This window comes from Lethenteron reissneri, chromosome 40, assembly GCF_015708825.2.
Source record: "Lethenteron reissneri isolate LAM-NWPU_2019-01 chromosome 40, ASM1570882v1, whole genome shotgun sequence".
Taxonomy (NCBI): domain Eukaryota; kingdom Metazoa; phylum Chordata; class Hyperoartia; order Petromyzontiformes; family Petromyzontidae; genus Lethenteron; species Lethenteron reissneri.
Genome location: NC_083818.1, coordinates 536,214 through 562,914, shown reverse-complemented (window position 1 = coordinate 562,914; position 26,701 = coordinate 536,214). Strand labels below are relative to the sequence as shown.

The 26,701-nt window shown below is 51.9% G+C and overlaps 1 protein-coding gene across 2 annotated transcripts in view; it reads right to left on the bottom strand.

The window, feature by feature from the left end:
- PHC2 (polyhomeotic homolog 2) overlaps positions 1 to 26,103 on the bottom strand; it is a 107,288-nt gene extending 81,185 nt beyond the window's left edge. For both annotated transcript variants that reach the window (XM_061567879.1, XM_061567880.1), the window contains exons 1-2: positions 26,010 to 26,103; positions 20,491 to 20,632 (exon numbers count right to left, since the gene is read on the bottom strand). In XM_061567879.1, the coding sequence (XP_061423863.1) occupies positions 20,491 to 20,602 (112 nt within the window). In that variant the 5' untranslated portion in view covers positions 20,603 to 20,632; positions 26,010 to 26,103. The remainder of the gene's footprint in view (positions 1 to 20,490; positions 20,633 to 26,009) is intronic.
- Between the last annotated feature and the right edge of the window lie 598 nt (positions 26,104 to 26,701).

Genomic DNA, 26,701 nt, shown 5'->3' with positions numbered 1-26,701 from the left:
ACGATCATATAAACGTGATGCGCGTTGCCGCTAGTGTTCGGCGTTTCTCGCGGTGCGACCAATTAATTTGGCTGCTCCGAGGCGACGGCGGAGATAACGAGCGCTAACGCATGAGTGGCGATCAGTATGCATGTGTGTGAGCGAGAGCGCGTGTCGAAGAGAGCGATTGCGCGTAAGCAATTGTGCGCGTGTGTCTGCATGTATGCGAGCAATTGTGCGAGTGTCAATGTGTGAGCGATCACGTGCGAGCTCACGCGTGTGAGCGATCGTGTGCGAACGTACGAGTGATAATTATTTGAGTGCGCATGTTTGTATGTATGTGTTTGAGCATGTTTACATGCGTGCGTGCGAGTGTGTGAGCGATCATATGAGTGTGCAAGTGAGTGTGCGTGTGTGAGTGTGTGCGTGTATGCTAGCGATAGTGCGAGTGTGTGCGTGAGCGATCGTGCGAGACGACTTTAATGGAGCGCTGCAGGCGATGGATGAGTGTGTGGGCTATGGGGTCCGTGTGATCAATGATTTGAATGAGCAAGCGAAAAAACAAGTAAACGATTCAATGAATGTCTAAAATACTGGGTGAATGAGTGAGCAAATGAGTGAACGAACATGTGTCAATTAAATGAAATGAGTCAAACACTAAATGAAATGAGTGAAACAATGAATGAAATTCAGTAAAACGAGTGCACTTGGTGACCGATTAATCGAACGAGCAAATTAACGAGAGATAGATTGAATAAATGGACAAACAAATATCACAAGCTGGGACGTACCAGCAGTTTCATAAAAAAAGTCAGATCATTCAACCTGGTGAGTATAGAAAAGGACCGCGTCATATTTGAACCTGCGCCATATTCAAGTGTTAAAGTAACTCCCCCCTTTGCGTGCTGTCCCTTCGGCTACAGCTCCCCCCGCATGGAATCTGTCATTGTGTTCTCACTTAACACCCGCAGCACTCAACACCGTGCCCAACAGCCATCACTCTCCTGCCCACCCCGCCCCCCCACGAGTAAAACCGTGGTGCCCCCCTCTCCTATTGTACGTGTGTGTGAATGGCCACATATGCAAAGTGCAGGACCCATTGGGAAAGCAGCAGAGCTCTGCTGTAACACCCCCCCCCCCCCCCCACCTTTGGACGTGAGACATTATTTTGGCCGGCAGCTTTGTGGACCGGTGCCCCCCTACGGTCAGTGCCCCCCACAAGCAGCACTGCTGTGCATGGGAAGAGCATTCGTCTGAAAACCGCCAGGGAGATTCCTTCACCTGCATCACCGGTTCTGCATGGGTTTCCTCCGGGTTCTCCAGTTTTGATCCAAATAAATTACAGTCTTGAAAACGAGTCTTCAAACGCAGTCTGATTTTCCTGAATGGCCCAGCGAAAACACTTGTGCCTCAGAGCAAGAAGTTTCTGGGTTAGATTCCTGACTCGGGCATCTTTCTAGGGGAAGTTTGTACATTCTAAGTCTGTTCAACATGGGTTTCCTCTGAATGTTTTTTTGCTCAGGGAATACATCAGAAAATGCAATGGAACTTATAGCTCAACATCCGCAAGCTGAAAAATTACCTGCAAATGACTCATTTGGGATTAAACACAGCAACATACAGCGAGGCTTTACTAGGTAAACAAGCTTAATTAGGATATGTACATCCCTGCTCTCCACACCTTTGGGGAGCCTTAGTTTCTCAACCGCGGATAATCACGATTACCCTCAAATTATACCATGGATGGCCATGCAAACACACACACATGCGGCATGCTTGCACATACACATACAAGGATGTGCTCATCCAGACACACATGTATACGCACCCTGCATACACAATGGTGTGTATAACAAAGACAAAGAACCTCTATGTAGCCTTTAAAATACTGTTGGGGCAAGGGCTATTAGTGAGCACCTGTGAAGGCTGGGCATGGTGCAAGAGCTGGGTGGTGTGAACAGGACCACGTCAGGCTCCCTTTGTCTCCCCAGTGTTGATGTTTTACACATCTCCTCAGTGACTCATTGGAGGCTGGATCAACCTCATCGAGGCCCAAGATCGGTTCAGATAATGATCACTGATGTTGGCCATGAGCGGGAATCGAACAATGCACTTACCACTCCCCTCCTGCTCCCCAGGATGTGTATAATAAAGACAATGACATGCATACACACCCGCATAGACAAAAAACCTGCACACGCACACACAATTACACATACCCCATATAAACAGACTGTGTACATACGTGCACAAACCCACACACACACGCACGGATAACACCCCACATGCAACATCTGCATGCAAATACAACTCTGATGCTTAATTCTCACCCCCGTGTTACCCTCCCCTCCACACACAGACACAAACAGACACATACCTGAGCCCTGTGAATGCTAATTTGAATGTGTCGGCAGATCACCGTCTGGAATGTACTGATCCTTGTTTTGGATAGTTAATTGAGCTGGCTACATGAATGACCACCCCCTTCCCTCAATTCTCCCCTTCGGATATGCTCTATGCTTACCTAGACCCGCCGGTGGCGAGATGTAAACTACCTCGACTGGTATACAGGAGGTCGTGGGTTTGATCCTGAACACCTGTACATTTGGAGTGTGCATGTTCTCTCCATGGTCACGTGGATTTTTCTCCAGGTCTGTTTTTCCCTCCACATTTCGAAACATGCGTTTATAATATATGGCTGCTGGAAATTTCCACTTGATGAGCCACTTCGTTGAGCTATCATATGTGGCCAAGTCGCTGCTGAAAAAGAGTTAAAGCTCATTGGGCCTTAACAGGTAAAATAAAAATAGTCAATGTTTAGTAGTATAGTATAATTTGATAATCTCACGGCAGTTGACAAGGTGGTGACAAGGGAGCACCTTCACTGCATGTTATAGGTCAGGGGTCGGGAACCTTTTTGACTGGGAGAGCCATAAAAGACAAATATTTCTAAATATATTTCATTGACAGCCATATAGTATTTTTAACGTATAATAAATTAAATATGTCTTACTTTTAATGCGACTTTTGGTCACGGGACCCGTGACCCGATAAATTTTATCTTCAAAACTAATTTCTGTTTACTTTAAAATGACACAGTATTATTAAGCAATATCACAAGTATTTTAAAATCAGTTCCAAACTGATTTTATTTTTATTTTTTTATTATTATTTTTTTCAACTCAAAATTGTTTGGGAGCCATATGCCGTCACCGGAAGAGCCATATATGGCTCGCGAGCCATAGGTTCCCGACCGCTGTTATAGGTTCTTGGTTTGAATCCAGCAGACTGCCCTGATTAATACTGCGGGTGCAAACAGGACCCTGCGGGGTGGGCTGGTAGGAATAATACTTAGTACCGGTACAGGGATATCGACCGGATATAGAGGAGTTAAAAAAAAAAAATTACTGTATTCTAGTGTAACGTTAATTAAAAGTGTTTGTTTTGACAAGAAACGCTGTGAGATTTAAAGACCCCCCAACACCACCCTCAACACCACCCCTCCCACCAGCCCTCACCACCACCCCCCACCACCACCACCCCACCACCACCTTCTGCACTAGGCCTCGCGAAGCCTGCCGCACTAGGCCTCGCGAAGCCTGCCGCACTAGGCCTCGCGCCGTGCTTTTCGTGCACAAATAAGGCGATTAAATGTATCTCGTCTCTGTGTTAATACATGTTTCTTGTCTGTGTTAAAAAAAAACGTGCTGCATTTCAGTAAAGTAATTTTTTTTTAAATAAACGTGCTGCGTTTCATCTCTGTGTTAATAAGCCTGCCGCACTAGGCCTCGCGAAGCCTGCCGCACTAGGCCTCGCGCCGTGCTTTTCGTGCACAAATAAGGCGATTAAATGTATCTCGTCTCTGTGTTAATAAATGTTTCTTGTCTCTGTGTTAAAAAAACGTGCTGCGTTTCAGTAAAGTAATTTTTTTTTAAATAAACGTGCTGCGTTTCATCTCTGTGTTAATAAGCCTGCCGCACTAGGCCTCGCGCTGTGCTTTTCGTGCACAAATAAGGCGATTAAATGTATCTCGTCTCTGTGTTAATACATGTTTCTTGTCTCTGTGTTAAAAAAACGTGCTGCGTTTCAGTAAAGTAATTTTTTTTAAATAAACGTGCTGTGTTTCATCTCTGTGTTAATAAGCCTGCCGCACTAGGCCTCGCGAAGCCTGCCGCACTAGGCCTCGCGCGGTGCTTTTCGTGCACAAATAAGGCAATTAAATGTATCTCGTCTCTGTGTTAATAAATGTTTCTTGTCTCTGTGTTAAAAAAACGTGCTGCGTTTCAGTAAAGTAATTTTTTTTAAAAACGTGCTGCGTTTCAGTAAAGTAATTTTGAAGCGAAGTTTAAAGTTTTGTCGTGATGCGCCGGAAGCGACGGCCATCTTGTTTAATTCACAGATCGCAGGGGGAGCGGGCGGCCATCTTGTCGGACAGGGTCATGCCAAGTGTTTGCAGTAGGGGGCGATGTTGGACGGACGGACACATTAATCTATTGGTGGACTGGTCCACTTCGTTCCTACCAGTATAACCATACAAATACATGTCGTCTGTGTGACAGTGGACGTCAAAGATCTCCTGATGTCATTCGAATGGAGTACGCCATTGTCTGCCGGCATCATGGTCCAAATTATTATTTTTTACTCACTTGGGATTACAAGTAGCAACATCCCTCCCTACTGACAGACTACATTATATCCATATCTGAAACATAGCGGCTTCATATTAGACCCGCACTATAAAAATGTCACGAAAACCAAATATACTAATTACAGTAAAACCTTGGATTGCGAGCATAATTCGTTCCGGAAACGTGTTTGTAATCCAAAGCACTCGTATATCAGTTGTGATCATGTGACGCTCGGCAGACAAAGCATACACGTACTACTCGTATTGCAAGACCTCGCTCGTTAATCAAATTCATATTTATTTTAAATTTTTGCTCGTCTTGCAAACACTCGCAGACCAAGTTACTCGCAATCCAAGGTTTTACTGTACCAGAAATGATTGCATCGACGGTGGGTAGATGTCAGACCGTGAGCACTTAGCTGTCGTTGAAACGTCTCAACTGTCAAACAACACAAGTCTCAATGTCCCAGCTTGTCGTCTTGAGTTTACATGTTGACGTAATACGCGTATCTAACCTATATAATTCATTTTTTGTCCGTCCGTCCGTCCGCGTACGCTCCCTACCGGGGGATTTAGCTCTCGGACCGTGGGGTTCGGCGAGATTAAATCGGACCGATTATCTATTTAGTGCGATTTATCTTTATTTATTTAACGCTTTATTTATTTATTTACTCTTGCCGGCCGGCGCGGACCACGGCGGTTGCCCCTGGCAACGGGTAGAGACGCATTCGCTGCGGGGTGGACGCCATTTTGAATTACCATTAAAATATGCGCACGCATTAACACGCGATTCTGAGGTAAATTCATCAAAGTTTCACGTCCTCTTCACTCCCCCCCCCCACCCCAATGTGTGCAATTACTATTATAGGGTCGGTAGATAATAAAATTATAGCGATTAGACAGTATTATTGTAGCACGGGGGGGGGGGGGGGGTATTGGCCCCAGTACCCAGCCTCAGCTGGATAGGCAATCTAGGCAAGGCCGGAGGCTCTGCACGGTACTAGGCCTCGACACCCCACCCGTGTCAAGCGACGACTTTGTGGTATAAACTCGATATACCCGGCGTTGCCCGGGGGGAAAATACATTTAAAATCTTCTGAAAACTTTAAAACATTACATACCAATGAAAATACAAGTGTGTAATTAAAATTATAAACCCGACGCGCCAAGAATCGATTCTCTGAATCGCGCAAAGGAATCGAAGGTTGTAGATTCCTTTAGATTCGGACGATTCCCGTTTACTATAAGTTGGTTAAAGTCGATATAAACTGCTACGAACGGGAAATATCCGGCGTTGACCGGGGCAAAAATGTTATTAAAAACTCCTGAAAACATTAAAACATAACATATCAATGAAAATAAAACTCTGTCATTCAAAATGGAAACCTCCTATGCGCCAGGAATCGATTCTTTGAATTGCACAAAGGAATCATCGAAGGTTGTAGATTCCTTTAGGAGCGCCCTTAACATGTGGTGAGGGAGAGAGTGGTGAGGGGGAGAGTGGTGAGGGGGAGAGTGGTGAGGGGGAGAGTGGTGAGGGGGAGAGTGGTGAGGGGGAGAGTGGTGAGGGGGAGAGTGGTGAGGGGGAGAGTGGTGAGGGGGAGAGTGGTGAGGGGGAGAGTGGTGAGGGGGAGAGTGGTGAGGGAGAGAGTGGTGAGGGAGAGAGTGGTGAGGGAGAGAGTGGTGAGGGAGAGAGTGGTGAGGGAGAGAGTGAGGGGGAAGAGTGGTGGAGGGGGAAAGTGGTGAGTGGAGAGTGGTGAGGTGGGAGAGTGGTGAGGGGAGAGAGTGGTGAGGGGGAGAGTGGTGAGGGGAGAGTGGTGAGGGGAGAGAGTGGTGAGGGGGAGAGTGGTGAGGGGGAGAGTGGTGAGGGGAGAGGTGGTGAGGGGGAGAGTGGTGAGGGGAGAGTGGTGAGAGGGAGGAGTGGTGAGGGGGAGAGTGGTGAGGGGGGGAGAGTGGTGAGGGGGAAGAGTGGTGAGAGGGAGAGAGTGGTGACGGGGAGAGTGGTGAGGGGGAGAGTGGTGAGGGGGAGAGTGGTGAGGGGGAGAGTGTTGGTTGAGAGTGGTGAGAGTGGGTGAGGGGAGGAGAGTGGTGAGGGGGGAGAGTGGTGAGGGAGAGAGTGTGTGAGGGAGAGAGTGGGTGAGGGAGAGAGTGGTGACGGGAGAGAGTGGTGAGGGAGAGAGTGGTGAGGGAGAGAGTGGTGAGGGAGAGAGTGGTGAGGGAGAGAGTGGTGAGGGAGAGAGTGGTGAGGGAGAGTGGTGGTGAGGGAGAGTGGTGAGGGGGAGAGTGGTGAGAGTGGTGAGAGTGGTGAGGGAGAGAGTGAGTGGTGAGGGAGAGAGTGGTGAGGGGGAGAGTGGTGAGGGGGAGAGTGGTGAGGGAGAGAGTGGTGAGGGGGAGAGTGTGAGGGAGAGAGTGGTGAGGGAGGGAGTGGTGAGGGGGAGGGGGAGAGTGGTGAGGGAGAGTGGTGAGGGGGAGGTGGTGAGGGAGAGAGTGGTGAGGGAGGAGAGTGGTGAGGGAGAGTGTGGTGAGGGGGGGGAGTGGTGAGGGAGAGAGTGGTGAGGGGGGAGAGTGAGAGTGGTGAGGGAGAGAGTGGTGAGGGAGGAGAGTGGTGAGGGGGGAGAGTGTGGTGAGGGGGAGAGTGGTGAGGGGGAGAGTGGTGAGGGGGAGGAGTGGTGAGGGAGAGAGAGTGGTGAGGGAGAGAGTGGTGAGGGGGAGAGTGGTGAGGGAGAGAGAGGTGGGAGAGAGTGGTGGGGGGAGATGGTGAGGGAAAGAGTGGTGAGGGAAAGAGTGGTGAGGGGGAGGAGTGGTGAGGGAGAGAGTGGTGAGGGGGAGAGTGGTGAGGGGGAGAGTGGTGAGGGGGAGTGGTGAGGGGGGGAGGAGTGGTGAGGGGGAGAGTGGTGAGGGGGGAGTGGTGAGGGGGAGAGTGGTGAGGGGGAGAGTGGTGAGGGGAGAGTGGTGAGGGGGAGAGTGTGAGGGGGAGAGGGTGAGGGGGAGAGTGGTGAGGGGAGTGGGAGGGGAGGGAGAGAGTGGTGAGGAGGGAGAGGGTGAGGAGGAGAGTGGTGAGGGGGAGGAGATGTGGTGAGGGGAGAGTGGTGGGGAGGAGAGTGGTGAGAGGGAAGAGAGTGGTGAGGGGGAGAGGGTGAGGGGGAGAGTGGTGAGGGGGAGGAGAGTGGTGAGGGGAGAGTGTTGATGGGGAGGCTGGAGGGACGAGGTGAGGGGGAAGCGAGAGTGGTGAGGGGGAGAGGGAGAGTGGGTGACCCGGGGAGAGTGGGGGTGGAGGGGGAGAGAGTGGTGAGTGAGGGGAGAGTGCGTGAGGGTGAGATTGGTTGAGGGGGAGAGTGGTGAGTGGGAGATTGGTGGAGGGGAGAGAGTGGTGACGGGAGAGGTAAGTGGTTTGAGGGTGAGCGAGGGGGGAAGTTTTGAGGGGGAGAGTGGTAGGGGGAGAGTGGGAGAGTGGTATGACGAGTGTGTGAGGTGAGAGTGGTTGAGGGGGAGAGTGGTGAGGGAGAGAGTGGTGAGGGAGTAGGGTAGAGGGAGAGAGTGTGTGAGGGAGAGAGTGGTGAGGGAGAGAGTGGTGAGTGAGAGAGAGTGGTGAGGGAGAGATGTGGTGAGGGGGAGGAGAGTGGTGAGGGAGAGTTGTGGTGAGGGAAGTGGTGAGGGGGAGAGTGTTGAGATGGTGAGAGTGGTGAGGGAGAGAGTGAGTGGGAGGGCGGAGGAGAGATGTGGTGAGGGGGAGAGTGGTGAGGGGGAGAGAGTGGTGAGGGAGAGATGGGGTGAGGGGGAGAGGTGGGAGGGAGAGAGTGGTGAGGGGATGAGAGTGGTGGGGGGGGGAGAGTGGTGAGGGGGAGAGTGGTGAGGGTGGGGGGAGAGTGGTGAGGGGGGAGAGTGGGAGGGAGAGAGTGGTGAGGGGGAGAGTGGTGAGGGGGAGAGTGGTGAGGGGGGAGAGTGGTGAGGGGGGAGAGTGGTGAGGGGGAGAGTGGTGAGGGGGAGAGTGGTGAGGGGGGAGGAGAGTGGTGAGGGGGAGAGTGGTGAGGGGGAGAGTGGTGAGGGGAGAGTGGGTGAGGGGGAGCGGGTGAGGGGGAGAGTGGTGAGGGGGAGAGTGGGAGAGTGGGGAGAGTGGTGAGGGAGAGAGAGTGGTGAGGGAGAGAGTGAGTGGTGAGGGGAGAGTGGAGTGGTGAGGGGGGAGAGTGGTGAGGGGGAGAGTGGTGAGGGGGGAGAGTGGTGAGGGGGAGAGTGGGAGGAGGAGAGTGGGTGAGGGAGAGAGTGGTGAGGGGCGAGAGTGGTGAGAGGGTAGAGAGTGGTGAGGGGTAGAGTGGTGAGGGGAGAGTGGTGAGGGGGAGAGTGGTGAGGGAGAGAGTGGTGAGGGAGAGTGGTGGTGTGAGGGAGAGAGTGGGGGAGAGAGTGGTGAGAGTGGTGAGAGTGGGAGAGTGGTGAGGGAGGAGAGTGGTGAGGGGAGAGTGGGAGGGGGAGAGTGGTGAGGGGGAGAGTGGTGAGGGGAGAGTGGTGAGGGGAGAGTGGTGAGGGAGAGAGTGGTGAGGGGGCGAGAGTGGTGAGGGGGCGGAGTGGTGAGGGGGAGAGTGGTGAGGGGGAGAGTGGTGAGGGGGAGAGTGGTGAGGGAGAGAGTGGTGAGGGGGAGAGTGGTGAGGGGAGAGAGTGGTGAGGGGGAGAGTGGTGAGGGGGAGAGTGGTGCGGTGGGGGAGAGTGGGTGAAGGGGAGAGTGGGTGAGGGAGAGAGTGGTGAGGGGGAGCGTGGTGAGGGAGGAGAGTGGTGAGGGGGGAGAGTGGTGAGGGGGAGAGTGGTGAGGGGGAGAGTGGGAGGGGGGAGAGTGGGTGAGGGGGAGAGAGTGGTGAGGGGGAGAGTGGTGAGGGGGAGAGTGGTGAGGAGGAGAGTGGTGAGGGGGAGAGAGTGGTGAGGGGGAGAGTGGTGAGGGAGAGAGTGGTGAGGGAGAGAGTGGTGAGGGGGAGAGTGGTGAGGGGGGAGAGTGGTGAGGGGGAGAGTGGTGAGGGAGAGTGGTGGTGAGGGAGAGAGTGGTGAGGGAGAGAGTGGTGAGAGTGGTGAGGGAGAGAGTGAGTGGTGGAGGGAGAGAGTGGTGAGGGGGAGAGTGGTGAGGGGAGAGTGGTGAGGGGGAGAGTGGTGAGGGGGAGAGTGGTGAGGGAGAGAGTGGTGAGGGGGAGAGTGGTGAGGGAGAGAGTGGTGAGGGGGAGAGTGGTGAGGGGGAGAGTGGTGAGGGGGAGAGTGGTGAGGGAGAGAGTGGTGAGGGAGAGTGGTGGTGAGGGAGAGAGTGGTGAGGGAGAGAGTGGTGAGAGTGGTGAGAGTGGTGAGGGAGAGAGTGAGTGGTGAAGGGCGAGAGTGTTGAGGGAGAGAGTGGTGAGGGCGGAGAGTGTGTTGGAGGGGCGGGAGAGAGTGGTGAGGGGGAGAGTGGTGAGGGGGAGAGTGGTGAGGGGGGGAGAGTGGTGAGGGGGAGGAGTGGTGAGGGAGAGAGTGGTGAGGGGAGAGAGTGGTGAGGGGGAGGAGTGGTGAGGGGGGAGAGTGGTGAGGGGGAGAGTGGTGAGGGAGAGGAGTGGTGAGGGGAGAGAGTGGTGAGGGGGAGAGTGTGTGAGGGGGAGAGTGGGAGAGTGGTGAGGTGGGAGAGTGGATGGTTGAGGGGGAGTGGTGCGGGGAGAGTGGGAGGGGGAGAGTGGGTGAGGGGGGAGAGTGGTGAGGGGGAGGAAGATGGTTGAGGGGGGAGTGGTGAGGGGGAGAGTGGTGAGGGGGAGAGTGGTGAGGGGGGAGCGTGGTGAGGGGTGAGAGTGGTGAGGGGTGAGAGTGGTGAGTGTGAGGAGAGTGAGTGAGTGGTGAGGGGAGAGTGGGAGGGGGAGAGTGGTGAGGGGAGAGTGGTGAGGGGGAGAGGAGGGGAGAGTGTGAGGGGAGAGGTGTGTGAGGGAGAGAGTGGTGAGGGGGGAGTGGTGAGGGAGAGAGTGGTGAGGGGGAGAGTGGTGAGGGAGAGTGGTGAGGGGGAGAGTGGTGAGGGGAGAGAGTGGTGATGGAGAGAGTGAGTGGTGAGGGAGAGGAGAGAGTGAGTGGGAGGGAGAGAGTGAGGGGGAGGGGGAGAGTGGTGAGGGGGAGAGTGGTGGGGGGAGAGTGGTGAGGGAGAGGTGGTGAGGGGGAGAGTGGTGAGGGAGAGGTGGTGAGGGGGAGAGTGGTGGGGGAGAGTGGTGAGGGGGAGAGTGGTGAGGGAGAGAGTGTGAGGGAGAGTGGTGGTGAGGGAGAGAGTGGAGGAGAGTGGTGAGGGGAGAGAGTGGTGAGAGGGTGAGAGTGGTGAGAGTGGTGAGGGAGAGAGTGAGTGGTGAGGGGGAGAGTGGTGAGGGAGAGAGTGGTGAGGGGGAGAGTGGTGAGGGGGAGAGTGGTGAGGGGGAGAGTGGTGAGGGGGAGAGAGGTGAGGGGGAGAGAGGTGAGGGGGAGGAGTGGTGAGGGGAGAGTGGTGAGGGAGAGAGTGGTGAGGGGGAGAGTGGTGAGGGAGAGAGTGGTGAGGGGGAGAGTGGTGAGGGAGAGTGGTGAGGGGGAGAGAGTGGTGAGGGAGAGAGTGGTGAGGGGGAGAGTGGTGAGGGAGAGTGGTGGTGAGGGAGAGAGTGGTGAGGGGAGAGGAGTGGTGAGAGTGGTGAGAGAGAGAGTGGTGAGAGTGGTGAGAGTGGTGAGGGAGAGAGTGAGTGGTGAGGGAGGAGAGTGGTGAGGGGGAGAGTGGTGAGGGGGAGAGTGGTGAGGGGGAGAGTGGTGAGGGGGAGAGTGGTGAGGGAGAGAGTAGTGAGGGGGAGAGTGGTGAGGGAGAGAGTGGTGAGGGGAGCGCGAAGTGGTGAGGGGGAGAGTGGTGAGGGAGGAGAGTGGTGAGGGAGAGTGGTGGTGAGGGAGAGAGTGGTGAGGGAGAGAGTGGTGAGAGTGGTGAGAGTGGTGAGAGTGGTGAGGGAGAGAGTGAGTGGTGAGGGGAGAGAGTGGTGAGGGAGGAGTGGTGAGGGGGGAGAGTGTGAGGGGGAGAGTGGTTGAGGGGGGGAGAGTGGTGAGGGGGCGAGTGGTGAGGGGGAGAGTGGTGAGGGGGAGAGTGGTGAGGGGGAGAGTGGTGAGGTGGAGAGTGGTGAGGGGGAGAGTGGTGAGGGGGAGAGTGGTGATGGGGGAGAGTGGTGAGGGGGAGAGTGGTGAGGGGGGGCAGAGTGGTGAGGGGAGAGTGGTGAGGGGAGCGAGTGGTGAGGGGGGGAGGTGGTGAGGGGGGAGTGGTGAGGGAGAGAGTGGTGAGGGATGAGAGTGGTGAGGGGGAGAGTTGGTGAGGGGAGAGTGGTGAGGGGGAGAGTGGTGAGGGGGAGAGTGGTGAGGGGGAGAGTGGTGAGGGGGGAGAGTGGTGAGGAGGGAGAGTGGTGAGGGGGAGAGTGGTGAGGGGGAGGAGAGTGGTGAGGGCGGAGAGTGGTGAGGGGGAGAGTGGTGAGGGGGGAGAGTGGTGAGGGGGAGAGTGGTGAGGGGAGAGTGGTGAGGGAGGGAGAGTGGTGAGGGGGGAGTGGTGAGTGGGGAAGGTGGTGAGGGGGGAGAGTGGTGAGGGGAGAGGTGGTGAGGGGGAGAGTGGTGAGGGGGAGAGTGGTGAGGGGGAGAGTGGTGAGGGGGAGAGAGGTGAGGGGGAGAGAGGTGAGGGGAGAGAGGTGAGGGGAGAGTGGTGAGGGGAGGGTGAGGAGTGGTGAGGGGGAGAGTGGTGAGGGGGAGAGTGGTGAGGGGGAGAGTGGTGAGGGGGAGAGTGGTGAGGGGGGAGAGTGGTGAGGGGGAGAGTGGTGAGGGGGAGAGTGGTGAGGGGGAGAGTGGTGAGGGGAGAGTGGTGAGGGGGAGAGTGGTGAGGGGGGAGAGTGGTGAGGGGGAGAGTGGTGAGGGGGAGAGTGGTGAGGGGGAGAGTGGTGAGGGGGAGAGTGGTGAGGGGGAGAGTGGTGAAGGAGAGAGTGGTGAGGGAGAGAGTGGTGAGGGAGAGAGTGGTGAGGGGGGAGAGTGGTGAGGGGGAGAGTGGTGAGGGGGAGAGTGGTGAGGGGGAGAGTGGTGAGGGGGAGAGTGGTGAGAGGGAGAGTGGTGAGAGGGAGAGTGGTGAGGGGGAGAGTGGTGAGGGGGAGAGTGGTGAGGGGGAGAGTGGTGAGGGGGAGAGTGGTGAGGGGGAGAGTGGTGAGGGGGGAGAGTGGTGAGGGGGAGAGTGGTGGTGGTGTGGGTGAGTGGTGAGGGTGAGGTTGAGTGGTGAGGGTGAGTGGTGATTGGTGAGGGTGAGTGGGGAGGGTGAGTGGCGGTTGTTAGTGGTGATTAGTGAGGGGTGAGTGGTGAGGGTTAGTGGTGAGCATGAGTGGTGAGGGTGAGTGTTGAGCGTGAGTGGTGAGGGTGAGTGGTGATTGTTGAGGGTGTGATTGGTGAGGATGAGTGGTGAGTAGTGAGGGTGAGTGGTGAGGGTGAGTGGTGAGGGTGAGTGGCGGTTGTGAATGGTGATTAGTGAGGGGTGAGTGGTGAGGGTGAGCGTGAGTGGTTAGGGTGAGTGGTGAGGGTGAGCAGTGAGGGTGAGCAGTGAGGGTGAGTGGTGATTGGTGAGGGTGTGATTGGTGAGGATAAGTGGTGAGTGGTGAGGGTGAATGGTGAGCGGTGAGGGTGAGTGTTGACGGTGAGTGGTGAGTGGTTAGGGTGAGTAGTGAGGGTGAGTGGTGAGCGTGAGTGGTGAGTGGTGAGCGTGACTGGTGAGGGAGAGTGGTGAGGGAGAGTGGTGAGGGAGAGTGGTGAGGGAGAGTGGTGAGGGAGAGTGGTGAGGGAGAGTGGTGAGGGAGAGTGGTGAGGGTGAGTAGTGAGTGGTGAGGGTGAGTGGTGATTGGTGAGGGTGAGTGGGGAGGGTGAGTGGCGGTTGTTAGTGGTGATTAGTGAGAAATGAATGGTGAGGGTGAGCGTGAGTGGTGAGGTTGAGTGGTGAGCAGTGAGGGTGAGTGGTGATTGGTGAGGGTGTGATTGGTGAGGATGAGTGGTGAGGGTGAGTAGTGAGGGTGAGTGGTTGTTGTGAGGGTGAGTGGTTGTTGTGAGGGTGCGTGGTGAGGGTGAGTGGTAAGAGTGAGTGGTGAGGGTGAGTGACGGTTGTGAGAGGTGATTAGTGAGTGGTGAGGGTGAGTGGTGAGGGTTAGTGGTGAGGGTGAGTGGCGGTTGTGAGTGGTGATTAGTGAGGGGTGAGGGTGAGCGTGGTGAGGGTGAGAGTGGTGAGGGTGAGAGTGGTGAGGGTGAGAGTGGTGAGGGTGAGAGTGGTGAGGGTGAGAGTGGTGAGGGTGAGAGTGGTGAGGGGGAGAGTGGTGAGGGGGAGAGTGGTGAGGGGGAGAGAGAGTGGTTGAGGGGAGGTAGAGTGGTGAGGGGGAGCGTGGTGAGGGGAGAGTGGGAGTGGTGAGAGTGGTGAGGGGTAGATGTGGTGAGGGGGAGAGTGGTGAGGGGAGATGAGAGTGGTGAGGGGGAGAGTGGTTGAGGGGGAGAGTGGTGGGGGGAGAGGTGGTGAGGGGAGGAGAGTGGTGAGTGGTTGAGATGGTGAGGGGGGAGAGAGTGGTTGAGGGGGAGAGTGGTGAGGGGGGAGAGTGGTGATGGGGGAGAGTGGTGAGGGGAGAAGTGGTGAGGGGGTGAGGAGGTGGTGACTAGGGGAGCTGGTGAGGGGGAGAGTTGGGTGAGGGGGGAGGTGAGGGAGAGTGGTGAGGGGAGAGTAGGTGAGGAGGAGAGTGGTGTGAGGGGGGAGGTGGTGAGGGGAGGAGTGGTGAGGGGAGAGGTGGTGAGGGGGGGGAGGAGAGTGGTGAGGGGGGAGTGGTGAGGGGGAGAGTGGTGAGGGGGGAGAGTGGTGAGGGGGGAGGGAGTGGTGATGGGGGGAGAGTGGTGAGGGGGAGGAGTGGTGAGGGAGAGTGGTGAGGGGGAGAGTGGTGGGGGGAGAGTGGTGAGGGGGAGAGTGGTGAGGGGAGGAGGTAGAGTGAGGGGGAGAGGAGAGTGGTGAGGGGGGAGAGTGGTGAGGGAGGAGAGTGGTGAGGGGGAGAGTGGTGAGGGGGAGAGTGGTGAGGGGGGAGAGTGGTGAGGGGTGAGAGTGGTGAGGGGGAGAGTGGTGAGGGGGAGAGTGGTGCGGGAGAGAGTGGTGAGGGGGAGAGTGGTGAGGGGGAGAGTGGTGAGGGGGAGAGTGGTGAGGGGGAGAGTGGTGAGGGGGAGAGGGGTGGGGGAGAGAGTGGTGAGGGGGAGAGTGGTGAGGGGGAGAGTGGTGAGGGGGAGAAGTGGTGAGGGGGAGAGGGTGAGGGGGGAGAGTGGTGAGGGGGAGGTGGTGAGGGGGAGAGTGGTGAGGGGGAGAGTGATCGGGGGAGAGGTGGTGAGGTGGAGAGTGGTGAGGGGGAGAGTGGTGAGGGGTGAGAGTGGTGAGGGGGAGAGTGGTGAGGGGGAGAGTGGTGAGGGGGAGAGTGGTGAGGGGGAGAGTGGTGAGGGGGAGAGTGGTGAGGGGGAGAGTGGTGAGGGGGAGAGTGGTGAGTGGTGAGGGGGAGAGTGGTGAGGGGGAGAGTGGTGAGGGGGAGAGTGGTGAGGGGGAGAGTGGTGAGGGGGAGAGTGGTGAGGGGGAGAGTGGTGAGGGGGAGAGTGGTGAGTGCTGAGCGGTGAGGGTGAGTGGTTGTTGTGAGGGGTGAGTGGTGAGAGTGAGTGGTGAGGATGAGTTGTGAGGGTGAGTGGTGATTGTTGAGGGTGTGATTGGTGAGGATGAGTGGTGAGTAGTGAGGGTGAGTGGTGACGGTGAGTGGTGAGGGTGAGTGTTGAGGGTGAGTGGTGAGTGGTGAGGGTGAGTGGCGGTTATGAGTGGTGATTAGTGAGGGGTGAGTGGTGAGGGTGAGCGTGAGTGGTGAGGGTGAGCAGTGCGGGTGAGTGGTGATTGGTGAGGGTGTGATTGGTGAGGATGAGTGGTCAGGGTGAGTGGTGAGGGTGAGTGGTGAGGATGAGTGGTGAGGGTGAGTGGCGGTTGTGAGTGGTGATGGGTGAGTGGTGAGGGGTGAGTGGTGAGGGTGAGTGGTGAGGGTGAGTGGTGAGGGTGAGTGCTGAGTGGTGAGGGAGTGGTTAGTTTTGAGGGTGAGTGGTGAGGTTGAGTGGTGAGGGTTAGTGGAGAGTGGTGAGTGGTGATTGGTCAGTGGTGATTGGTGAGGATGAATGGTGAGTAGTGAGGGTGAAGTTGAGTGGTGAGGGTGAGTGGTGGTTGTGACGGTGAGTGGTGAGGGTGAGTGGTGAGGGTGAGTGGTGAGGCTGGATGGTGAGGGTGAATGGTGAGAGTGAGTGGTGAGTGGTGAGGGAGAGTGGTGAGTGAGAGTGGTGAGGGTTAGTGGTGAGGGTTAGTGGTGAGAGTGAGTAGTGAGGGTGAGTGGTGATTGGTGAGTGTGAGTGGTGAGGGTGAGTGGTGAGGGAGGTTGGAGAGTTGTGAGGGTGAATGGTGAATAGTGAGTGGGAGTGGTGAGTGGTGAGGATGAGTGGTAAGGGTGAGTTGTGAGTGGTGAATGGTGAGGGTGAATGATGAGTACAGTCAATATGCACTGCTGTTATCATACCAGGTACCACCACCACAATATGTACTCCTCTCATCATAGCAGATACCACCACAGCAGTATGCACTGCTGTAATCATAGCAGGTTCCACCACAATATGCACTGCTGTCATCATAACAGGTACCAACACAGCAGTATGCACTACTGTAGTGATAGCAGGTACGACCTCAGTCGGTATACACTGCTGTAGCGATAGTAGATACTGCTATCGAGTTGGTAGATACCGCTATAGTAAATACTAAAACAGTCAGTATATACCACTACAGTCAGTCAATACTGCTACAGTCAGTATATACTACTATACAGTCAGTACATATTGCTACGGTGAGTAGCTACTAGAGTCAGTAGATACTATTATAGAGTGAGTAGATACTGCTATAGATTTTGTAGTTACTACTGTAGTCAGTGGATACAACTATAGAGTCAGCAGATACTATACAGTTAGTCGTTACGAGTATATAGTCGGTAGATACTACTGTAGGCCCAGTAAATACTACTATGGTCAGTAGTTATTACAGTCACTAAATACTACTACACAGTCAGTAGCTACTACTGGCTCAGTAGATACTACGGTACAGTCAGTAGATACTACTACAGAGTCAATAGATACCACTTCCTCTGTTGTATGTAAGGTGTTGTTAGTATATATACCTACGAGGGGTAAAGATATTTTTTGAGGGGGGGGGGGGGGAGACCACAATTTTCGGAAACATTTTGACATCAACTATTTACCCCACACTTTCTACAACTTTTTGGACTTGTGAAAGCCTCTTATATATTTGTTGGTGGAAAAATGTACAAACAGCCCACCGGGCTTTGACAATACCTTAGTATCTGTGTATATATATGTAAGGTTTTTAAGAAAGATATTTTTCACCCGGGCAAAGCCGGGTACTTCCGCTAGTGTTAATTATAAAATGCATCACCGAGTGAACAAATGAGCCAATGAGCGTGTATTTGATTGAGGGGCTCACAATAGTTGACCAGAATAATTGTAAGAATGAGTGAAAGCCTGGGTTAATGACTGAACAATTGAGTGAATAAGCAACATATGGAGCCAACTAATCAATACATAAGCAAAATGAATCGACATGAATAAAAAAATAAGACATTCGTTAAGCGATCAAGAAAAGAACGAGCTGATGAGTTAACTACTGAATGAGAGAAAGATTGTGCAAACATAAGTTAGTGACTGATTGAACGAGGAAAAAATAAGTTGGTTAACATGCCAATGGGTGAGGAACAAAATAATGAACTGAGTGAATGAACACGCAAAGTAAACAAATAAGTGATAGATTAAGCAATCAGATTGAGCCTATGAATGAGCAAAGGCTTAGGAGGAGCAAGCACAGGAGTCTGATTGGACCAACGAGTGAACGAGCGAGTGAATAAGTGAGTATTGAAGTGCATAGTGTTTGGAAAACGAATGAAAGACTGAATGTAGAAATGGGAAAAAGATTTAATGAACAAAAGACACCAACTGAGTTTGTGACCTAACAGACAAGGAAACAATTGAGCGAGTAAAGAAATTAACAAATGAGTAAATGGATGGGCGACTGAAAGACTGAACGGTCTCTTGGCTTTTGTGCTGAAGGTCAGGAATTGAACTTGGGTCACCAGGATTGTGGCACAATGAGCAACCCACCCCACTACAGCAAAACCACTATGCAGAACACAGACAAGACAAAGATTCACAACAGAGCCATGCAGACTGTTGGGGCAAGTGCTGTCAGCGAGACAAGGCATGAGAGGGTGATGGCCGAGTCGACCAATGCGAAGGCGCAGGACTGGTTCAGATACACGCCACTGATGTAAGCCTTGGTCAGGAATTGTAGCACAGTAAGCGAACCACTGCACTGGCAAGAAACGACGCTTTGAACATCCAGTGCGTAAACAGAGGGAAAAGGTGGTGGGCCGATTACATTTTTTACTAAACTGTACACCGTAATTGTGATGCAAATGACACGAGGGAGAGCCATGCAGGGGCAGACAAGATAAATGACTGGCAGATAGCGGTGGTGGTGGTGGTGGAGGTTTACCCAGAATAACGCAAATTGGCCTATAACCCTCACTGTGTCAGTGAGAGAGAGAGCGAGTGAGTGACAGCGAGTGAGAGCATGAGCGAGTGTGAGAGAACGAGAGCGAGCAAGAGCGAGCCAGAGGGAGGGCTCTAATTATTCAGGGCTTGGCCATCCTGGGCTTGGAATCAATAAAAATGCAAATGGGAATGAGAGGGAGATGCCAGGAGAAGGCCCCTTATTTTACATAATCGAGTCAAAAGACGAGGCTCCGTGTGTGTGTGTGTATCGCGGTTCAGTCTAATTCTGTCTATTTCAACGAGTTTGTGTGTATCCACACGTGTGTCTCTCTAAGCGTATGTAGGTGTGCATCTCCGTGTATGCCATTTTACAAGACTTGGCGCTGTGGTGAAATCTCCCCTAAAATTAGCGGCAAATGGCGGTTGTTTTCTCAGAATACGGTGAGTGGCTATGTAGTGGTTAGCACACTGCACTACGAACCCGGCGACCCGAGTTCAATACCTGCTCACCACCAAAATCAGTGACTAATATCTGAACCGATCGTGGGCCTCCCCGATGTCGAGTCAGCCCTAAAAGAGTACCTGGTGCGGTCTGTAAACATCAGCACTGGGGAGATGAAGGCAGCAAGGCATGCTGCTGGACACCCAACCCGTTGTGTGCCTTGCCAGCCTTCATAGGTGTTCAATAATTTCACTTGCTCCAAAAGTCTGTTAAAGTCTATATGGGGGATCTTTGCCTTTTTTGTCTCAAACTTTACCTCCGAGTCGGTCTGCCTTTCTGTATATTTGTGTGTGCCTACGTCTTTAGCATCTTTCTGTGTAAATCTCTGTAAAACAGTTGTTATTACTTGTGCGAATTTTTAAAAATTTTATCTGAAGAATTTCAGTAACCTGCTGCATTATGTTTGGACAATTCCATCAAATAATGTTTGGTTTTGTGTGGGAAGAAACCACAGCCCATAGTGGAAGCCCATATGACGGGATTGCAATTAAATCTCCCCACTGATATATTAAAGAAACTACTATTGTTGTTGTATGACCATTTTCTGGACCTCGCAGCCAGAGTCTATAACGGTTTTGGCAGTCTCTTATCCAAGCATTAACCGAGCTAAAACCTGCTTAGCTGCTGAGATTGGGTGCATATAATTCATTTGTTCGTAGGTACTCTCTCTCTCTATCTTTCCATGTGCCTCTGCACATGTGCAAATCAGTCTTGTATCCCATGAGGGACCTTGTTTTACATAATCTAGTCAAACGCCAGGGCTCTGAGTCTTTGTTTGTTTATGTTTTTTTCGATTGTGTCAGTGTCCATATCTGTGTGCGCCTATTTTTATGTCAGTGTTTCCCTCCGTCAGTGTCTCTGTGTCCACGTTCTGTTCTTTGTCTACACGACTGTGTTTATTGTCGTTATGTCTGTATTGGTCCTCTGTCATTGTCTGAATGTAATTACGTCTGTCACTATATATTTCTGTCTATTCCTCTTTTCATACGTACATTTGTCTGTGTCTCACTTCATTAAATTTTTTGTCTATATATCTCGGTCAACCTTTGTCTGTCTCTGGCCACTTTGTCTCCCCAGTGCTGATATATAAATACCACACCACATTTTACTTTAAGATCGAGTCAGACTAGAGGAGGCCCAGGACCAGTTCAGATATGACTTGTCATTGATGTTGGCCCCACGTGGGAATTGAACCCAGGCTGGAGGGTTTATAGTGCAGTGCGTTAACCACTACGCCACCACTCACCATTTAAATTACTACAAACACCCTTGCATTGGGACTGAAGCTCTCATTGAAAGCCTGGTTTGCAAATAGTTATATTTACAGTCGAGACCACATCGCGCTCTCGTCTTGCCATGTCGCATCGCAAGATAATCACATAAGGTGTCAACAGCACGACCAAGGTGTGGACAATCAGAAACTGCCATCATGTCCCATGCTGCTCGATGAATCACCAACCAATGCAAACACTCACCAAACAAGTCACAGCCCCGAGAAGAGTTGAATCGCCAGTATTTGATCGAGTCTTGGTTTGCCCTTGCGGTATATGCATCTGTAGGTAAGTCTATGGACCGCACTGGCAATCTACAGGTCTTTATGTAAGTCTATTGGTCTCTGCGAGTCGATGGGTCTCTATGCAAGTCACTGTTCAGCAGGCTGACACCATAAACTCTCTGAGAACACAGTTTAATCCCTGTTGGAGTAAAACCTAAATTCGTATATTAATTATAATCTCAGTGGGGCCGACGCGGTGTCACAAACTCGCCGATTATGAACCCATTCCCAAGCACTCACCAGCGGCTCTGATGACAGCGGCTGAACCCCCAGGATGAGAGGAACACAATGGCCGGTTCCGGGGGCGAAGCCTTCCTTGCTTCTGCTGCTGGTACCGCCACTCAGCAGGCATCAACGCTTGCTTGTGCGCTCGTGTTGCCTGCTGCCAGTAGGATTGGGGGTAGGGGGCAGGGTGTTCAAACATATCCACAGATGTATTAAAAATACTTGCCTAATTGCCATCTGGCAATTCACCAGTATTGGTTCAAGAAAGCCTGACTCTGCTCATGAAACGACGAATGAAGGAACCGATCCAGAGTTTGCTTGTCTTAAACCAAAGCTACTAAAAAAAGACACTCCCAGAAAGCCATGTGGCCGAATGGATGTGTAAAAAATACTTTATAATTTTTTTTATTGTGGAGGGACGGATATGGCAAGGAGGCGTATCATCTGCCTATTTATTTTGGTACATATATTCTCCACAACGACACAAATGTGTTTGATACACGATCATCAGAATACAATGCCCAAAGCATATGAAAGTGGTGAATTGAAGTATTTTATTTTAACCAGGTGAGAGCACATTGAGATTCAATATCACAGCGATATAGGTGCTGCATTAGGCTTTTGAATGTGCTGTAAATTTGCAGGCTGATGCATTCACGTTCTTTATTTACATTGTATGAGAACACACTGAGATTGATCGTCATGACACCCTCGGCTTGTTGAGAGGGTGGGTGATTTACACGTATTTACAGATCATGGTGACCGGAACACAATGCCCTCGCCTTGTCAATGTGCAGCATTGAAATATTTGATTAAACCAGGTGAGAGCCCCCTGAGATTCACTGTCAAGAAGCCCTAGGCGTATGGTGGCGGGGTGGGAGTTTTAGATGTAGCTTAAGATCTCTTTGACATATGCTTACTGGAAAACAGTGCACTGCGGATTTAAATACTTTATTTAACCATGGGAGAGTTGACTGCGATTCAGTCACATTGCTAAAGCTTTTTGCAAACGTGCCAACTTTTGAAATTTTGTACTATATTTTACAATGTGTTTTCACAACATTAATATGCATTTCCACAACACACTTGGCTTGTAAACATGTCGACTGATGAATTGAAATCCTGTATTTAACCAGGGTCTGGGGTGGGTTAAATGTATTTAAAGGTACTGAATGGAAATCCCTTATTTAACCAGGTAAGTGCACATTGAGATTCAAGGTCACAATGCTCTGGGTTAACATGCCAAATGATTAATTACATCTATTATCCAAACCACTGTGAGACCAATAATATTTCAAGTATATACATTCACAATGTTCTAGGCCTGCCAACGCGCTTCAATTGACATATTTTATTTAAGCAGGTGAGAGCTCATTGAGATTCAGCGATACAATGCACCAGGCTTGTGAATGTCCTATAAGAGCTTTTATGAACCATGCGAGTGCACAACGAGCTTCATTGTCACGGTGCACGGTTGATAAAATTAAATCCTTTGTTTAACCAGGTGAGCACCCTTAAATTTATCACAACGTCCAAAGCTTGTAAATTTGCTGATTCAAGAACTAACTAACATAATTCAATTAATCAAACGAGAGCACGTTGAAATCAGCACAATGCCTTAGCCTTACAACGTGTGCCTGTTAAGGAATTCATATCCTTTATTTAACCATGTGAGAGCACATTTAAATTGTTAGTGTTCTCCTCTCACAAGCTTATTAGCTGATGAACCAGCATCCTTTAATGAACCGGGTGAAAGGACAGCCATCTGAATGCAGCAAGGACACAAAATACGCTGGGCCACTGCGACAGGAATCTAAGCATTGTTTCAAACCTCTGGAAAATCGCTGAATCTGGAGGAAAAAACAATCCGATCTGGAAGCAAGTTGAATTGCCCACTCAGTAGACGAGTGTAACCATTTCCACGGTATCCAGCACCAAGTATTGATTATCCAAAAGTCAATTGCAGCGTTTAACGGGCAAGCGAGCGTGCAAAGTTGCAGACATGTGCCTCCCAAATTACTTCATAATCATTCGCAAACTGCAGATAGACTGGAATCCGCTGCAGGAATAAGGAATTTCCACAGCTGGCTCAGGGGGCCGTCAGTGAAGGTGAGCACCGATGCATGTTCGTTGAGCGGGAAACTCACTACCTGTGGTAATAATCACACGATCATTGATAAAATATGATATTAATAATTATTGATGCTGACGTCTTGTAATTGTTAGTGTACGAAATTTGCTAGGCAGAGATCACTGGTTCGGTTACCCGGCTTGGCATTTGAAATACCGGTAATGGCCAAGTTTTTTAAACCCCCCCCACCTCTGTCCACCCAGCAGTATAAATGGGTGCAACCACAGTCAATCGCAGGTCGCGTGTGGTGGAGTAGAATCGATTTCTGAATGAAACCGAGAGCCTGAATCGTGACAATCCAAGTTTCCGAGACAGTGAATTATACGTAACACATTTAATATGTATACGGACAATATCTATAATGCACAAACACAGTAGCAGGAGCACACAGATCAGGGAACAAATACAAATCAGACAACACATTGACTGTTAAGGCAAGTGGGGTCGGACATGACACATCATGGTGAGAACGGATGACAGCAAATGGACAACACTAGTGATGGAATGGCAGCCAAAAGATGGAACACATCCGAGAATATAACTACCGTGGAGGAGATGGAGCCATGAGATAAAATTTCGCGCGGAGTGATATGAAGGTGCCTAGGTGGCACAGGGGGCTAATATCGTGTTAGAGTACTGAACCAGCAATGCTGAGATCTCTGGTTTCGGCCGTGTGTTTGTTTAAACCGGGTTCTCAAGTAATTGCACACACAAAAACACATTATAAAACTGGGATTTCACTTAGTTTGAAAACAAATTAATGTCCTAAAACATAATTTATTTTGACATACGAAAACAATCTCTACACAGAGCACCTCACAAGATGCACCACCATCTGGTATGGATCATAGGTAAATAAAGGGACCTCGGATGTATTTCTGTAATGTCATCCTCCACAGGTCGTTTGTCTAACATCGGGTGATGTTGCTAAACCGTACATTTTGTGAGAGTTCCAGATGTAAATGTTTTCATCTTATTCCGATGTAACAGAAAAAGCACGAAGCGATTATAACTATAAAATTAACGAAAACATGTCTTATTTGACAGGCTTTCACACGGCAGGATGGCATTAGGCTTTTGAATGTACCGTAAATTTGCAGGCTGATGCATTCACGTTCTTTATTTACCTGGTGAGAAAGCATTCATTGGAGTCCTCCACCCATCAATAGATAGACCATGGCTGATGAAAATGCTAATCTAGCAACAATACTGGTTCATAACAATCTGCTACCCTAATACAGTAACAGGATGCATAAAAACACATTTGAAACACCTTATGATGGAAAAACTCTTGTCTTGTGCACGAGAACAATCCACTGCTGGATGAAGGCCTCGACAATATTCATTTTAGAACAGTCAACCGAATATCAAGTTAATAGTGTCGAGACTGCTGACAGAATGGCAGCCAAAGGTAGAAAGGGGGCTGATAGTTTGACCGTAGAGTTGGAATGTTAAGATGAATTGCAGGAGCGAGATGTGGCATCAATCAAATAAGGGATGGGGACACCTCGGGGTGTTTTCATCCAGCTGTGTATACCGTAGATCATGACCGATTATGATTAAGCATGTTGTTCGTATCTTAAAACACTTAAAATACATATAACACATGAACAAGAGCTTACTAAACTATACCACTTTAAAGTATTACTTGCATATCTTGTCCACCATATTATAAATAATGCAGTATCATTATTAAACGTATTAGCCACATCAGAGTACAGTATTAGTAAATTATCAGTGCAGCACTTGCCTTATCGTGTTAACAGCTGGACTGGTTACTTAAGGGCGCTGCAGTGGCGAGATGTTAACTACCTCGCCTGGTATACAGGAGAACATGGGTTCGATCCCGACCCTGACGCCTCCTGTATATTTGGTTTTGCGTATCTCTCTCTCCCGGTGGTCGCGTGGATTTTTCTCCGGGTCCTCTGATTTCCCCCTCCACATTTAGAAACATGCGTTTAGAGTATTTGGCTGATATTAATTTCCACATAAGCTACTTCATGGGGCTATCATTTGTGGCCAAGTCGCTTCTGAAAAGCACCTATAATAGTTCAGTGGGCCTTACCCGGTAAGATAAACAGATTTTAGTTTTAATAGCACAAGTGCATTTGTAATACGAACTACAATGTATACATTTTCACAATAACCACGTACCTATCCCTCCGTAAATATATTGTGATGCTGTATTGGCAGCGGTGCAAAACATCATCTAACGAGAGACAATATACACTCGATGACATTTCGTACAATGGCCCTTCTGAAGAGCACACCATGAATCAGGGCCATTACCTGAAACGTCTCCTTAGGGGAGTGTTATTAACTGGTTGAGCTGTTTTTATATCTTACACACAATAAAACAACGCTGCAACGTGAACCACAATCCTTGTCATCAGCCACGACCAATCCACTGCTGGACCATATATATCGTCATATAATCAATATTGCATGAGATGTTCAGGTAAAGAAGGTAGTGAAGTGGGATGTCATGATGGGATCTTGCACAACGCGTTTCGTGCATTTGAAATGTTTATGTTACTATTTACTATGGATGATCCTCATCAGCCATGCTCAATCCACTGCTGGATGAAGGCTTCCCCCCTCTAAAGCTTTCGCAATCTCCCAAATCGTGCCATGTAAACAATTCACCCAGCACTTCGTCTGCCACACTAGCCGATTTTACAGATTACATCTCCTCGGCAGACGTACTCTCAAGACGAGTTCCATTACATTACATTTAAGTCAAAACCGCAGTTAAAGCAATAACATCCAACATTACAATTATTACCGTAATAAAACATGCAGAATACACAATATAAAATATACTGGGATATCGCTGACGAGAGAAAGCATAAAACCTTAACCTTGCACAACATTGTCCGTTCGCCTCCGAGGTAAAAATACGAATGTTAACAACCGAGACGTTTGCGAACATCGTAAACATACAACCACAGCCATCGCATCTCGCCCCCCCACCCACCACCGCCACTCCTCACAATAAAAGCGATCACAGCCAAAAAACGGAACGGCTCCGGGAGGACCTCCACTGGGGAAATGGAACGATGGAATCAGCAGCTCGCGTGCAGGTGAGAGGGCTACATTGTTACACGGCAGGATCGCGAGAGGAAGGCGACTTCCATCCAGCAGGGGATCGATGATGACCGCTGCCGAGGAATAAAAGCAACTCCCCGTGGCCCCCCTGCATCGCAGCTCTCCTCCTCACGATAATATTTTACCAACAAACAAAACACGCCGATTTCGACGCGGCCCTAGCCACGCGTCGATTCAGTTGGGGGTTCTCAACAGAGAGAAAAACTAAACGTCGTGAATTAGACAAAGCGACGATAAAATAAAAATAATTATAATAAAACGCGAATTTCACTCCGAATCTCGACGAAAGACTCACCTTTCCCGCCCAGCGCCGCTGCCCGCGGAACCGGCTCTGGGATCCGGGTCCCAGTCCCGGGGATTTTTCATCGTTGGAGGGGGGACGGAGTTCAGAGGCGGGGCGGGGAGTGGGGGGGGCGGGGAGTGGGGGGGGCGGGGAGTGGGGGGCGGGGAGTGGGGGCGGGGCGGGGGGGCGGGGAGTGGGGGCGGGGCGGGGCGGGGCGGGAGTGGGGGGGCGGGGAGTGGGGGCGGGGCGGGGCGGGGCGGGGAGTGGGGGCGGGGCGGGGAGTGGGGGGGGGCGGGGAGTGGGGGGGCGGGGCGGGGAGTGGGGGCGGGGCAGGGAGTGGGGGGGGCGGGGAGTGGGGGCGGGGCGGGGCGGGGAGTGGGGGGGGCGGAGTTCAGAGGCGGGGCGGGGAGTGGGGGGGGCGGGGAGTGGGGGGGGCGGGGAGTGGGGGCGGGGCGGGGAGTGGGGGGGGCGGGGCGGGGAGTGGGGGGGGCGGGGCGGGGAGTGGGGGCGGGGCGGGGAGTGGGAGCGGGGCGGGGCGGGGAGTGGGGGCGGGGCGGGGAGTGGGGGCAGGGCGGGGAGTGGGGGCGGGGAGTGGGGGCGGGGTGGAGAGTTGGGGGGGGCGGGGAATGGGGGCGGGGCGGGGAGTGGGGGGCGGGGTGGAGAGTTGGGGGGGGCGGGGCGGGGAATGGGGGCGGGGCGGGGTG